This window comes from Molothrus aeneus, chromosome 8 (genome assembly GCF_037042795.1).
Source record: "Molothrus aeneus isolate 106 chromosome 8, BPBGC_Maene_1.0, whole genome shotgun sequence".
Taxonomy (NCBI): domain Eukaryota; kingdom Metazoa; phylum Chordata; class Aves; order Passeriformes; family Icteridae; genus Molothrus; species Molothrus aeneus.
This window is the reverse complement of record NC_089653.1, coordinates 34694271-34708809: the sequence shown is the minus strand read 5'-3', so window position 1 is coordinate 34708809 and position 14539 is coordinate 34694271. Positions and strand designations below refer to the sequence as shown.

General features: G+C 44.0%; 1 protein-coding gene across 2 annotated transcripts in view; it reads right to left on the bottom strand.

Annotated features, from left to right (window-relative positions):
- The window catches only part of MGMT (O-6-methylguanine-DNA methyltransferase), a 138370-nt gene that overhangs the window by 106820 nt on the left and 17011 nt on the right, over positions 1–14539 (bottom strand). For both annotated transcript variants that reach the window (XM_066554794.1, XM_066554795.1), the window contains exon 3: positions 11159–11298. In XM_066554794.1, the coding sequence (XP_066410891.1) occupies positions 11159–11298 (140 nt within the window). The remainder of the gene's footprint in view (positions 1–11158; positions 11299–14539) is intronic.

The following is a 14539-nucleotide window of genomic DNA, read 5'->3' as shown; positions in this document are numbered from 1 at the left end:
CTGTGACACTGATGGAGCATCGCCAGCAGCAGGATACTCTGAGAGGCTGTTCATCATCATCACCTGAGCACAAGCAAAACCCAACTGTGGCATGACAAAGCCAGGGGGACGGGCATCAATAAAGCACAGGAAAAACAAATGACAGGAAAACAACTGACTGGGAACCTAAAGGACAAAGTTTCTAACTTAATCTCATTATTTCTTGCTCTGAGCTGGCAGAAGGAAAGTCCTCTGCCACAGCCTGCAGACAATTCTGACTTCATGTCTCAATCTACATTATGATGATAATAACAGGAAAATAAAACACGATTTAGAAATCTATTAGTGCAAGGGACAATTTACATGTATCAGCAGCCTATAGCAATAAGCCTCTCAAAGGTCACAATTAACCAAACAAACTGAGAAATGCTGCAAACCTCACTTGCTCAGCTTACCACAACAGTTATTCAGAAACTGAGAAGCAATCAAAAAGTTGTTATCACCAGCAAGTGCCCATTTTAGTAAGCAAGGAGGCAATAATGAGTATTTATCACTTAAAGAATTTATGTGCACTAAACAGGTTTAAATTTCTCAAAAGCCAACAGGAATTTATTTCTTACCCAGAATCAGTGTGAACCAGCAAAGATGAGCTGGTGGGGTGGATCTACAACAGATCCATCCTTGGAACTATTTTCATTTAATGAATAGGCATTTTAAGGAATTTTGGGAAGTTTGATTTAAGTAAGGCAAATGCTGCAGGCTCCAATGAAACCATCCCCAGCCTGGACTGGTGGAACAGCTCCTGTTTATTCCTGCTGAGGAGAGGACAACTCCCCATCCCAGGGAGAGGCGCCTCTCACCACTGCCAATCTGATCAGCCTCTGAACACTCTGATGGAAAATGAGATGTGGGATGGAAAGCAGCACTAAATGTTTAATATGATCTGCAATTCGCAATTATTTCTTAAGTGTCTTTTCCCTGATAACTTTTTCCACTGCATGATCTTAGTGAGGAGATAATGGGAGATGCTGCTTTTGAATAAGTTATACATTTCCCCTGCTTTACTTGAACCTCACAATGCCACCATTATTAATATTTTTCCTCCACAAAACAGCAGTAGCCTTCCAAAGAAAAAGTCCTTGACCAAAATATCAGAGGATATTAAACTGAGAAGTGATCTACTGATGCAAATCATTAAATCTATTTGCATTTGCTTACTGAACCCTAACACAGAAATTAAACTACATAGTGTGGGAAAAGAGCTGGTTTTGCATGGTTAAAAGGAGACATCTTGGAAGATCCGAGCTCTATGTCATTAATTTTCCTTCTTCCCCTCATTAACAAGTAAAATGTTTTCACTGCTTGAAAAGTTTTAATAAATAGGAAAAAGCAGGGCAGCTGACATAAGTTTTTAATGTAATATACAAGAGCTTTTAATATTTTTACATATATTAATGTAAAAGCTAAAAATAAATGTTAAAAGGTTACATTTGTGAAGAAAGAAAAATGGCATTTACAGTTACAGGGTAAGGTTTTAGAATTTAACTCTTTCTCTCCCAGCTTGGGGTGCTGAGGAGCATTTGCCATTTCCCTGAAAATCCCTGGCACTGCAGAGATGAGCCACTGCAGCAGCACCTGGGGGTTAAGGACACACATTCCCTCCCAGCTCTGAGCTCCAGGGTGATTTACTGGGCTTTGTCCTACCAAGCCTTAAATTCTTTTTATAGAAGGAATTACGGGAGGCATTTTAAGAACAGCCGTAATTAGTACAGGCACTGGCAGGGTGAGACCTTTGGGTTTCACTGAAATGTGTGAGCCAAAGTGGCCAGGGAGGACCAGGAACTGCTGCTGCCAGCTCCAGCTGGAGCTGGGAACAGCCATCCAACAGCAAAAAGCCAACAGCATCCCGGGATACATCACAAAAAGCCAACAGCATCCCAGGATACATCACAAGGAGTGTCACCAACAGCCCACGGGGGGATTGTCCCCCTCTCTCCTTGAGAGAGCCCTGGAGAATTCTCCTTCAATTCCTGGAGAACTGTGTCCAGCTCTGGGCTCCTCAACATGAGGACCTGGAGCAGCTGCAGCAAATCCAGAGGAGGTCACAGAGATGCTCTGAGGCTGGAGCCCCTCTGGAGCCAGCCTGGGACACCTGGGGGTGCTCACCTGGACAGGAGCAGCTCCAGGCAGAGCTCAGAGCCCCTGCCAGGGCCTGAGGGGGCTCCAGGAGAGCTGCAGAGGGACTGGGGACAAGGATGGAGGGACAGGAGCCAGGGAAGGGCTCCCAGTGCCAGAGGGCAGGGCTGGATGGGAGATTGGGAATTGGGAATTGTTCCCTGGCAGGGTGGGCAGCCCTGGCACAGGTGCCCAGAGCAGCTGGGGCTGCCCCTGCATCCCTGGCAGTGCCCAAGGCCAGGCTGGGCACTGGGGCTGGGAGCCCCTGGGACAGTGGGAGGTGTCCCTGCCATGGCAGGGGTGGCACTGGGTGGGATTTGGGGTCCTTTCCAACCCAACCATTCTGGGATTTCTGCTGGGCAGTGACCCATGGCACTGACCTGATGTTTCCAACCCTTGCACATTAACATGGACAGTGCTCTGTCTGAACAGCACAAGCCCAGTTTCAGGGTGCAGAACACCAAGCTTTGCTGCTCAGCTGGTCTGTGTTTGTAACCCTCAGGGTTGGCTCCTAAACCAAGACATGCTAGAACAGCCCAGTGATCACATTTTACAGTGCTGATACTTTAAACCAGCAAAAATAAGAACAAACTGTATTAGATAATATAACTTGTGCAGACACCCACTTGAAAATACCACAAATATGACTCTCTCTTTCTGGTGTGGAAGATGCAGAGCTCTAATAGTGCTGAAAAATGATTCCACCAAAGAGGAGAGGGAGAATTTGTCTATGCAGCTTCATCTCCTCGAGAAATTTCCCAGAAAACAAATCCTTTCCTGACTCCCTGCCCTGTGCTGTGCCACAGGAACAGTACCTGATGTGTCTCCACCAATGCCAGCAGTAATTCAGGCCAGGAGTGGAACCTTTCCACTTCCCCTGCCAGAGGTAGATTAATGCAGTGGAGCATTTTTCCATTGCAAATCCTTGCTATAAGGATGGGAAAATGGGCTGCATAATGACAGGGATTATGTTTCTATTATGTCCCAGAATTAGTGGGTGTTTTGAATGTTGCAACTCTTCATCTTGGGTTTCCTCCCTCACTTCAAAAAAAAAAAAATTTCGATATGCAGATAATGCTGGGAAAAATTTAAAGCCACAGAGGTGTTTTGGGATGGAAGAGAAGGGTGTGAGCACAGACACAGCTGGATGTGGGTAACAGAAACCCCTCCTGCAGCTCTTCTGAAGGTACAGAACTGAAGCACACAAGAGTTTTACTGACAGGGCTCTGGAAGAGCAGCCTGGAGAGCCCTGACTACCAAATGTGTGATGGGAACAACATGCAAGGCTTGAGGGGAAGCAGCACTGCAGGGGCTTGTGCAATCCCAGGATGGTTTGGGTGGGAAAGGACCTCAAAGCCCATCCAGTGATGGTAGGGACATGGCAGGGACACCTCCCACTGTCCCAGGTGCTCCCAGCCCCAGGGTCCAGCCTGGCCTTGGGCACTGCCAGGGATGCAGGGGCAGCCCCAGCTGCTCTGGGCACCTGTGCCAGGGCTGCCCACCCTGCCAGGGAACAATTCCCAATTCCCAATCTCCCATCCAGCCCTGCCCTCTGGCACTGGCAGCCATTCCCTGGGTCCTGTCCCTCCATCCTTGTCCCCAGTCCCTCTGCAGCTCTCCTGGAGCCCCTTCAGGCCCTGGCAGGGGCTCTGAGCTCTCCCTGGAGCTGCTCCTGTCCAGGTGAGCCCCCCAGGTGTCCCAGCAGAGCTGCTCCATCCTCTGAGCATTTGGTGCCTCCTCTGGATTCCCCAGCAGCTCCAGGTCCCTCCTGGGCTGGGCTCTGCAGGTGGGGCTCACCTGGGCACAGGGGCACAATTCCCCTTTCCTGCTGCCCAGGGCACTCTGGGCTCTGAGTGAACATGGCCAGCTCATGTCCAGCTTCTCACCAACCGAAAAATCTACGCTTTTATTTTTCTTTTTTTGCACAGAGCCCTCAAAGGCTTCTCTGCCAAGATTTCAGAGAAAACCACAGCTGAAGCCTTGCAAAACCCACTCCTATTTGAATCCTGCAATGCTGCCTTTGACAGATAATAGAAATGCAGCCATGCTGTCAGGGAAAATAACACAGCTAAAGTCTAGTATTGATTACAGTGGAGTTGCTCAAGATTCACTTCAGCTTCAGTGAGAGAGGAACGTGGGTTTTGCTAATCATGCAGAATTAAATTTACCAGCCAGACCTGACCATAAAACTTTGCCCACAAACCATTGCTGAAACCATGTGAAACCACATCTTTGAGCTGTGCTACGTGTCAGGCTGAACTCTAAAAACACACAGAAAGTTGTTTTGTTTATGTTTTGGAAACACCACTTCCAATAAAAAGTTTTCTTAGCTTGATGCAGCATAAACAATCTGTAGCATCTCCACAAGAAACTATGAAAAACCCTAGCCCAGTTTATTTTTAATAAAAGGAGGACTATGCTATATAATAACTCTTCCTGCCACATCCATTGAATCTGCTGAAATAAAGATTGATGCCTGGATATTTGGAGAGACTTCTACCAGAGAAGGCAATATTTCTTTTTTCCTTTCTTTCCTATTTTTTTAAAATACACTTTCCTGTTATTTTGAAGTAATTTGAAGTAACAAGCATCATCTCCCTATTACCCAGGCATCTGCATGTTTTGTTTCCAAAACCAGTGGCAGAAAATTCAATGAGATTTGTGAGAGCTTTGTGCCACAAGTTAAAAGATATTTGGAAATGAAAGGTTTTCTTTGAAAGAGGAACATTTATGAAAGAGTGATCCTCTTCTGGTGACTGCTCCACACAGGCACCACAAACAGGCTGTCCCTTGGCTCATCAGTGTGAAAACCAATGCTGTCAGCACTGGGAGGGGTTAAAAGGCCAAAATCCTGGATTTGTACAAGCATCACCCAGAGGAACCAGGTGCTCTCTGAGCCAAAGCAGCACCTTGAAGATTTTGGGCACTTCAGAAGTAAAGAACAGGCAGGAGTTGTTGCTGGATTTGTCCACAGGCACTGGTGTTTCAACACAGAACAGTGGAATTGTTAAGGTTGGAGAATTCCTCAAAGATCAGCAAATCCAACCATCAACCAGCAGCACCAACCATGTCCTCAAGCTTGGACCCACCCAGGAATGGGGACTCCCAACATCTCCCTGGGCTATTCCAAAGCTTTACAACCCTCTCCATGAGAAGCTTTTTCCTAACTTCAACCTGAGCCTGCCCTGGCCCAGCCTGGGGCCGTTCCCTCTGCTCCTGTCCCTGTGCCCTGGAGCAGAGCCCGGCCCCCCCGGCTGTGCCCTCCTGGCAGGAGCTGTGCAGAGCCACAAGGGCCCCTGAGCCTCCTTTGCTGCAGGCTGAGCCCCTGCCCAGCTCCCTCAGGGATTCTGCAGCCCCTGCCCGGCTCCCTCAGGGATTCTGCAGCCCCTGCCCAGCTCCTCAGGGATTCTGCAGCCCCTGCCCAGCTCCCTCAGGGATTCTGCAGCCCCTGCCCGGCTCCCTCAGGGATTCTGCAGCCCCTGCCCGGCTCCCTCAGGGATTCTCCAGCCCCTTCCCAGCTCCTCAGGCATCTTCCAGCCCCCTCCCAGCTCCCTCAGCCTCTCCTGGGGCTCCATTCCATTCCCCAGCCCCATTCCTTTCCCCGTTCCCTCTCTCCATTTAGAGCTCATCCCAACCCATTAATTTCTTTACCCCAAGAAAGAAATTATTGGGTTGGGATGTTCTCTGGCTCATTCAGGGTTTATCCTGCACCATTTTAAATAGAAAATTGCTGTTGTTACACAGTATTCAAGGAAGAACTTGAATGAGGAAGAGTGGAGCCTCTTCCAAGCCACAGTGCCAATAATCCTCTACTCACAGAAGTCACCTCAGATGTTCATGGCAAACCAGGAATCCACTCCAAGCAGCAGAGAAGTCACATCCTTACCTCCTTCAGTGGGTTTTTACTGTGCCCCTGAGCTCCACTAAGTTTCTTAGCCTTGGCTGATGCTCAGTGGAAAAATAGGAGTGGCACTCTCCCAAATGCCTCCCACTTGTGGCATCAAAGTGAGATATCACTCCCAGTAAATTTTACAGCATGAGGAATGAAACAGTTAGCAAAGTTGACATTTAAACCATCATCACTGGCTATGATTAAATACCTCAGAGATGAACAGAGTGGTTCACACCTCTCCAAGTTATTGTTCTAGGCTCTTATCAGACTCCCTGCCCCACTGCATCCTCTGCCTTTGCACACACCTGAGATTTTCCTTCCATCTCTAATAGCTGGAAACCTGCTTAAACTGAGATTCTGGAGAGTTTCTGATCATGTTACACTGACAGAGAGAGACTGAAACCCCGGTGAACTTCTTGAACTGCAGATTCACCCTCAAAGGTTGAGGCAGATTAATAATATGGGAAGGGCCAAGCTGGCTCCTTGCTCCCCCTCCTCTGATCTCCCTCAGTAAGATGGAGGGAAATGAAACACTAAGGAAAACTGAAAATGACCTGCAGGGAACACAGAGGGCAGATCAGATCCCACTGATCCTGAAAGAGCCCAAAAGGAAGCCTGGGTGTATTCCAAGAGCAGCAGGAAAATGCAGGCTTTGACCATTTGTCAGGCTGCCCAAACATGCAGGAAGCACCAACACCTTCTCTGCAGACTCCCAAATTCAGGTTCACACCAACAAACACACAATTCCTCAGGCTCCTCTGGCAAGCTCGAGCTGGCCCCACACCCCAGCAGCCCCAGAGAGCAGGAGGGGCTGTCCCCAAATCATCCCCATCTTGGGATGTCCCACCCAGGATGGCAGTGACAGATCACAGCTGCTCAGCTGAGCTCTCCAGCCAAGACTTCACTCATGGTGGCATCCTCAAATCCCAGGTGAATAAATAACATTCCACACCAGGGCTATGGGCATCACCTGGCATCTGTGCCCACCTCCCAGATGGCAAATTTAACTTTCCTGTCACACACACCCAGCAGCAGGATGATGGTGGTCATCCCCCCATGTGCCCAGCAGGATTTTCCAAGCACACAGTGAAAGCTGTTTAGTTTTCCTCAGAACAGGTTCTACTACAGCCCTTTTACTGAAATCCTCCAGCTCCCCCAGTGCTTCCCTGCCCAGCACATGTGCAGCCCAGACAATCCCTGCCTCATCCTGACCAGGCAGGGAGCTGGCAAAACCAGGGTGGTTTTCCTGAGGAAAAGGGAATTCCTGAGAGAATCTGGATTTTTGCAACATGGGGACAAACTGCTCCCTGCTGCCATCCCAATGCCAAGTCCACAGCTCACACTTCCAAAGTATTTTGTGCTGTAAATATTCATTAGAGGGAAAGCCATGGTTTGTGTTACCTGCTCACCAAGGGGATAATTTACTCCTGCACCTCTGGAATGAGTCAAGATCTCTCAAAGCAGAGTCATCCCAGTGTGGGAACACCACAACTGGCAACAGTACAACAAAAAACACTAATTTTGAAACTCCAAAGCTGCTGAAGACACTTTGAAGTTAGGTACCAGTAAAAGAAAGGGAGTTTTTCTCTTGGACATGAGCAAGAAGTGTTAAACATGTGCAGTATTTCAGGTTGGGATGTTGGAGGAATATTGATCCAAACTCATCATTAGATTGGCATGAATTGAAAGAAAAAGTACAACGGATGATATAGCACGAAATGTACATATTATATACCATTATATTGTAATATATAATTATATATATAATAAATCATGTAATAATAAATAATATAATAGAAATTATATAACTTACATTTTATATATATATATATATATATATATATATATATATATATATATATATATATATATATATATATAAAAAATACATATACACAGCTTATACACACTTAAGGCTTTTTTCAAAAATGAATTGTGAAACTGAAGTTCTTAGAAATAGATACAATTGTCCAGATTAAGATGCCAAACCTTCAGGGACCTGTTTGGATCAGGACATCCTTATCACAGAATCCCAGACTGGTTTGGGTCCCTCAAAGCCCACCCAAAGCCCACCCAGTGCCACCCCTACCTGGCACCTCCCACTCTCCCAGCTGCTCCAAGCCCATCCAGTTCTAGGAATGGATGCACACCATGGATTTCAGAAGCCTGGATAAAGATGCCTCCTCTCCAAGAGAAACCATCCCTGTGTGACGTGTCTGGAGTTTTAAACCCTGCAGCTTCCCGAGGAGCAGAATAACCTCAGGTTATTACAATTAGTTTCATCTCATTAATAGATCAATTTCTTTCAAGCACACTGAAACTGGGTTTTACTTTGTTGCTTCTCCTTTTAGGCTCCATTATAGTCTGTGTTCTTAAGTTTTAAGGAGAGCCATCAGCGAGGAGGTTGTAATCTCAGGTGATTAATTGCACAGCATTTTACAAGCTGTAAAACAGAGCGAGATCTCCACAAAGCGATTATGCCATTAACCAGGGGCTCTTATCAGATTTTTCTACAACTACCAGGTTTGTCTGACAGATTGCAAGTCTTAAGTATTTATATATTTCAAAGGTTTACTTATTTTTGTTGTTAAAAAACCCTAAAATCTCTATTGATTGTTGCATGCAATTCCACATGAGAAGTCCCAAGCACCGTGGAGCAGAATACCAATATTTATTACCAGACTTGTGCTCATTATGGTTCTCTCTGACAGGGGTCCATTAAAATCAATTTTTATGTTTCTTATGTTTTTTTTTCCCACCCAATGTTCTTGCCATGGCGTTTATTAGCCAGTTAGGAGAAACACCAGGCACTGCTTTGTTTTTATTTTATTCTGTCGAAAATAATGAGGCCAGATTTAACAACTATTCACTAGCGATGAGTAGAAGAGATTAAATGTTATACTTCAGCACAAACATTTACAGATGGCTTTAAAATTTTTAGAACTTTATCAGTGCTAAAGACAAAAGGAAGTCCCACCTTTCTTCTTCAGATTTAAATTCTTAAAGTAATCATAAAAACACTCTTCTTGCCTTTAGCTTCAGAGTAATTCCTGAGTGATAGACCCTCTAATGTAACAATTTTGGCACATAAATCATGCAGCCTGTGAGGCTGAGAGTTACCAGGATGCCACTAATGCCTCAAGATGAAGTGAAGTCAGCTCACCACTGAGAGAAGTGGGGATCTAGAACGGGTGAAAATTAAAATTTAGGAAAAGGATCTAAACTGTCCAACTTCTGCTGAAGATCATGAGAACCTTCAACCAGAGAACATGAACACATTACAGCAAACCAGATGTCCTGGTATAACAAAACCAGATTTTTTACCAGATGTTCTGGTAAAAGAGCAGCACCCATCCCTACAAACAGCTCTGAGAGCCCCCAAATCTTTTTCCTACTCTTATTCCACTCCCTCACTGACATTTACCCTTCACAAGGTGCAGATCCACATCCCCTGGGCTGTTCTCCAGGCAGGTTTTGCTCTGCAGCAAAGCCAAGTTCCAACTCTATCCTAAATACCCATTCATTTCCATTCCTCATCAGCAGAAATCCAGCACTTAAAGCAGAATCTGAAGGAAGTGCAGCAGTTATTTCCATATCCCTGGAGTTGGCAAAACTGTGAAATCCAGAGGCTTCAGAGTTTTTGTATGGGAGGTAAAATCATATTTCAACCAGAACACACATTATGCCCCATAGTCCTGATTAATTTCACACCCATTTCAGTTACAAGGAGAATAAAATAGGAAAACAAGCATCCTGAAAATCCATGGAGAACTTCAGAGGCAAACACAGGATGAAAAAAAGACAATGTTGAGAAAAGAAGCCAAACCTGTTTGAGTCTTGTCAGTGGCAGCACTGATGTAGCAGACTGTGGAAAAGTGGAATTTAATTACCAAACTCAGTTGAAAGATAAGTCTTAGAGAAGTCTGAGAAAGTCTAAAAAGTCTTGATTTTGCCAAAGAAATTCGGCATAGAAATTTAGCATCTAATTCTGAATGAATTCAACATTCCTTTGAAAAATGTCACTGAACATTTCCTCACAAATAAGGGAAAAAAAAATCAAATATCTGAGCAGGACAGATGGACTCCAGCAGACTGAACACAACCTACAACAAACAGGAAAAGGCACTGATGGCTCCTCAGCCAGGCCTGGATTTGAAACATCACCTCCACTGCCACGTGGGACCTGTTCCAAGCTCCAGCAGACACTGCAGCTCTGGGAAAGCAACTAAAGCTCTCACCAGTACTACACAGTAATTAAAACAATCAGTCAATCCTGCTTCTACCTGCTGGAGCATAGATCTATATATTAAAAAATATCAAAAAATGAAAACAGAAAAATAAAATATAAAAATAAAAAATATTAAAAATAAAAATACAAAAATTATATAAAATATAAGATATAGAAACATAAAATATAAAGATATAAATAGAAAATAGAAAAATAGATAAGATAAAAATATAAAATTATAAAATTATAAAGTTATAAAAATATAAAACTAAAACTAAAAATCTTAAAACTAATAAAAATAACAAGATATTAAAATAAAATTTAAAGAATTAAAATTAAAAAATAAAAATATAAAAATAATATAAAATATAAATATAAAAATAATATAAAATTATAAAAATAATATAAAAATAATATAGAAATATAAAAATATAAAAAATATAAAATTATAAAAATATAAAAATACAAATAATATAGAAATATAGAAATAATATAAAAATAACATAATATAAAAATAATATAAATATAGAATATAAAAATATAAAAATATAAAAAATAAAATTATAAAATTATAAAAAAAGATGTAGGTCTGCAAGATTTGTGAGGTGTGCAGGAGATTTTACCCTCAGCGACACTTACATGTGTGCCAAAAATTAGGGCAGGCAGGAGATTCTTTCAAAACTTACCTTAAAAACACTTGGGAGTTTAAAATGTTTGACAATATTTTTGAGGCAGCAGAGGAATTGATGTATTTTGGAGTCCTTGAGGGCACAAGAGGCTCCTCCCAGTAGGATTAGCACAAACAAGAGCGCTCTCAGATGCTCTGGGCAATCTCCTTCCCCCGGCACAAGCACAAGGCCAGGATCAATAGGACATGAACTCACCCCCTTGGCAGCAGGCTCGTTTTGGGAAGTTTTATTTCATGTACGCCCTTCTCACAGCCCGAGATCTCGATCCTGCCCAGGGGGCTGAGCAGAACCACCTGCTTCTCCTTGCATGGAGATCCTCCCTGCTTGGAATTCACCTGTTCAAGGGAATAAAACCCTCGTTAACTGCAGGGATTTGCACCAAGGAACGGATTCGAGCAGTTTTCAAAAGCAATTTGAAGAAAGGAAGACAGCAGTGAATTTCAAGTTTCCTCAACTACGGCATTCACTTTCAAAATTCCAACTTAAAATGATCTATCTTCACAAGTCAGCACCTAAATCAAAGTCTCAAAAAAACCATTAACTAGCAGCATAGTGATCTTCATAAAAACATGAAATAGCAGCAGTTTCATGGCTGGTTTATCAGCTAAAATCCAATGTGTAGTGACACTTATTTAAAACAGGACTGTTGTGACAACAAAGTAGATGCAGTGGTTTAGAGCAGCAGTGTTATGCAAATAACAGCTGGAACACAAATAGAATATGTCTGCTGGAAAAGAAAACACATGAAAAAATCAATCATTCCTTAGGAAAAGAAGCATATTTTTATTCCCATTGTTACCAGTCTGCTTTTACGATTACTGATAGGATGTAGCTGGAAACAGCTGCCAAGTATTTCTCAATATTGGACAAGACCAACAATAACAGACTTGTCAAATTCATCTTGGCTAAAAAAACCCCCCAGTCTGGAAGTGTGAGTTGTATTCCCAGTTTGGTTTGTGCCATCACTGCAGCAGGACAGGACAGAACATCACCAGTGTCCTCTGCAGCCACCCAGACACCAAACCTTTGGTCCACACCACACAAAGTCCTGTGCTCCAAAGAGCTCGGCTCATGTGAAACTGGGAAAAAAGTGAAAAAAATTAGAAACTGTGAGGCAGCACAAAGTAACTCCACCAGCAAACACAGAATAACAGGCTCCTACAACTGTTTGGGATGGAAGGAAACTTAACAATCACTTATTTCTACATCTCCCACTGTCCCAGGTGCTCCCAGCCCCAATGTCCAAACTGGCCTTGGGCACTGCCAGGGATCCAGGGCCTGCCCACCCTCCCAGGGAACAATTCCTTCCCAAAATCCCGTCCACCCCTGCCCTCTAGGAAGCCATTCCCTGCGTCCTGTCCCTCCAGGTGCAGCACCCTGCACTTGACCTGTTGAACTTCGTGAGCTTTCCTGAGACAACACTGAGAGAACAAATTTCTTGGATTTATTTTATTTACTTCCCTGTGTTCAAGGCTGGATGGGGCTTGAAGCAACCTGGTGCAGTGGAAGGTGTCCCTGGCCATGGCAGGAGATGGGATGAAATGAGATTTAAGATCCCTTCCAACCCAACCCATTCTGGGATTCCAGGAATGACAGAGCAGGGGTGCAGCAGGAGCCAGGAAGGTCCAGCAGGGTGACTTACAGCTGCCCACTGCTCACAGCTGTACAATAATTAGTTGTTTTCCAAATAAGAGAATCTTTTCAAACCCCATTATTAAGTGCTGTGGAATGAAGTCACATCTGTGAGTAATGTAAACCAGTGTGAGAGAGAGCAGAAAAACCATCAAGCTGACAGCTTTGCATAACTAGAGCAAAAGTAAACCTAAAGCCCTGAATTTTGGGAAGCTCTTACACAATTCCTCCATTACAGACATGCAGCAACCAGAGCCCACTCAGCTTGGAGAAGTCCAGGAACTGCAGGTTCCCTGTGGTTTATTTACTTGGACTGCAACCCCAGTTGCTGAATAATCAAATGTTTGGTGGCATCACAAACAAACTCCTTTCCAACCAACTTTTTCCATGTTCCTTCCCCTCCTGGAGGACACGGGAGAACTTCTTTGGAGCAGCATCTCATTGCAGAAGTCAGCAAACAAGCAGTAAAATTTACATATGTGGCAAGCCAGCACACATTCTTCATGTTTATTGGTGTGACAGCCCTGAACCAGATGCACTGAACCTCACACCATGTGCTCCAGGACATTTCCATCAGAACAAAACCAGGACGCAGGGAGCAGCAGAGAACTATCAATAACCCTCTGAGCTCTCTCCAAGTTGAACTAAGCTTTATGGATGAAGCCCTGAGTGACTGCAAGCCCTATTTGCAGCCTTGTTTATCATATTCATCAGGCAGCAATATTCAGAAGGTTTATTTCTGTAAAAGAACGAGGCTGCAGGACATCAATCCACATCCATATGCAATTGGGTTGGGATGCTCCAGGATGAAGGTCACTGACAGATGTACAACGCACACTCCTCTGTCCAGACACTAATTTTGTTATTTAGGCTGGACAGGAGGAGAAGTTTCCTCCCAGAAAGGGTTGTGAGGCACTGGAACAGGCTGACAGGGGAAGTGGTGGAGTCACCATCCCTGAAGTGCTCCAAAACAACGAGGATGTGGCACCTCAGGGGTTTAGTGGTGCTGGTGCTCGCTGGACACTTCTCCTGGATCCCTGGAATGCGCAAGGCCAGGCTGGACACTGGGGCTGGGAGTACCTGGGACAGGGGAAGGTGTCCCTGCCATGGCAGGGGTGGCACTGGGTGGGATTTGAAGTCCCTTTCCAACCCAAACCATTCCATGATTTATGAAAAATTGGAAGAATTCTGATCAGCTCCTGCATTGTCTCCACCTTCATTCTGCCCTTCCACTGCAATATCTATAATTCTGTAACAAAATACCTCATATTTTTGATCTTAGGTAGGAAAAAAATATGATTTTTAGACAGGAAACCTCTCCTGCCAACCTCTGGAGTTTTCCAAAACAAATCAAACCGTAGGAGCAACATTTGTAAGTTTACCTCACCAGACTGCTAAATACAGCAAACTGGAAGATTTCAATTTTATTTAAATTTGCATTAAGCAGCTTTCATACTACAGTAAATAATTCAAATATTTCCATGTTCTGTTGTTCCTAACACCCCCCAAAACTCCTCTGGACATTGGCCTGACATCTTAGAATTCAATTCATATCCATAATGATGAACAGAGAAATAGAAAAGGCAGAGAAATCTTTGAGAATCAACAAGGCTTAAAAAAAAAATTAAATCTGCAGCAAATCATTTCCATGCTCCATGTTGTCCCAGGAAACAATTTGTGTTTTCCAGAAAAGTCCAGAGAGCAAGCCCTGATTTTCCTTTCAGGATTATGGAGAACTGAATCCTTCCCATCAGAGCCCTATCTCTGATGGATCTCCCCTCCACAGGTTTTTCCATTTCCTTCACTCTGCTTTTACAATATAAACCCACCACACCAATATCAAAATATTAACAATAATCCCCTCTGCATCTGATTTAACAGGGGATTTCCATTAGGCTACAGCATGGAAGCCCTCACGAATTTTTTTCTTTTCCCCTCAAATAT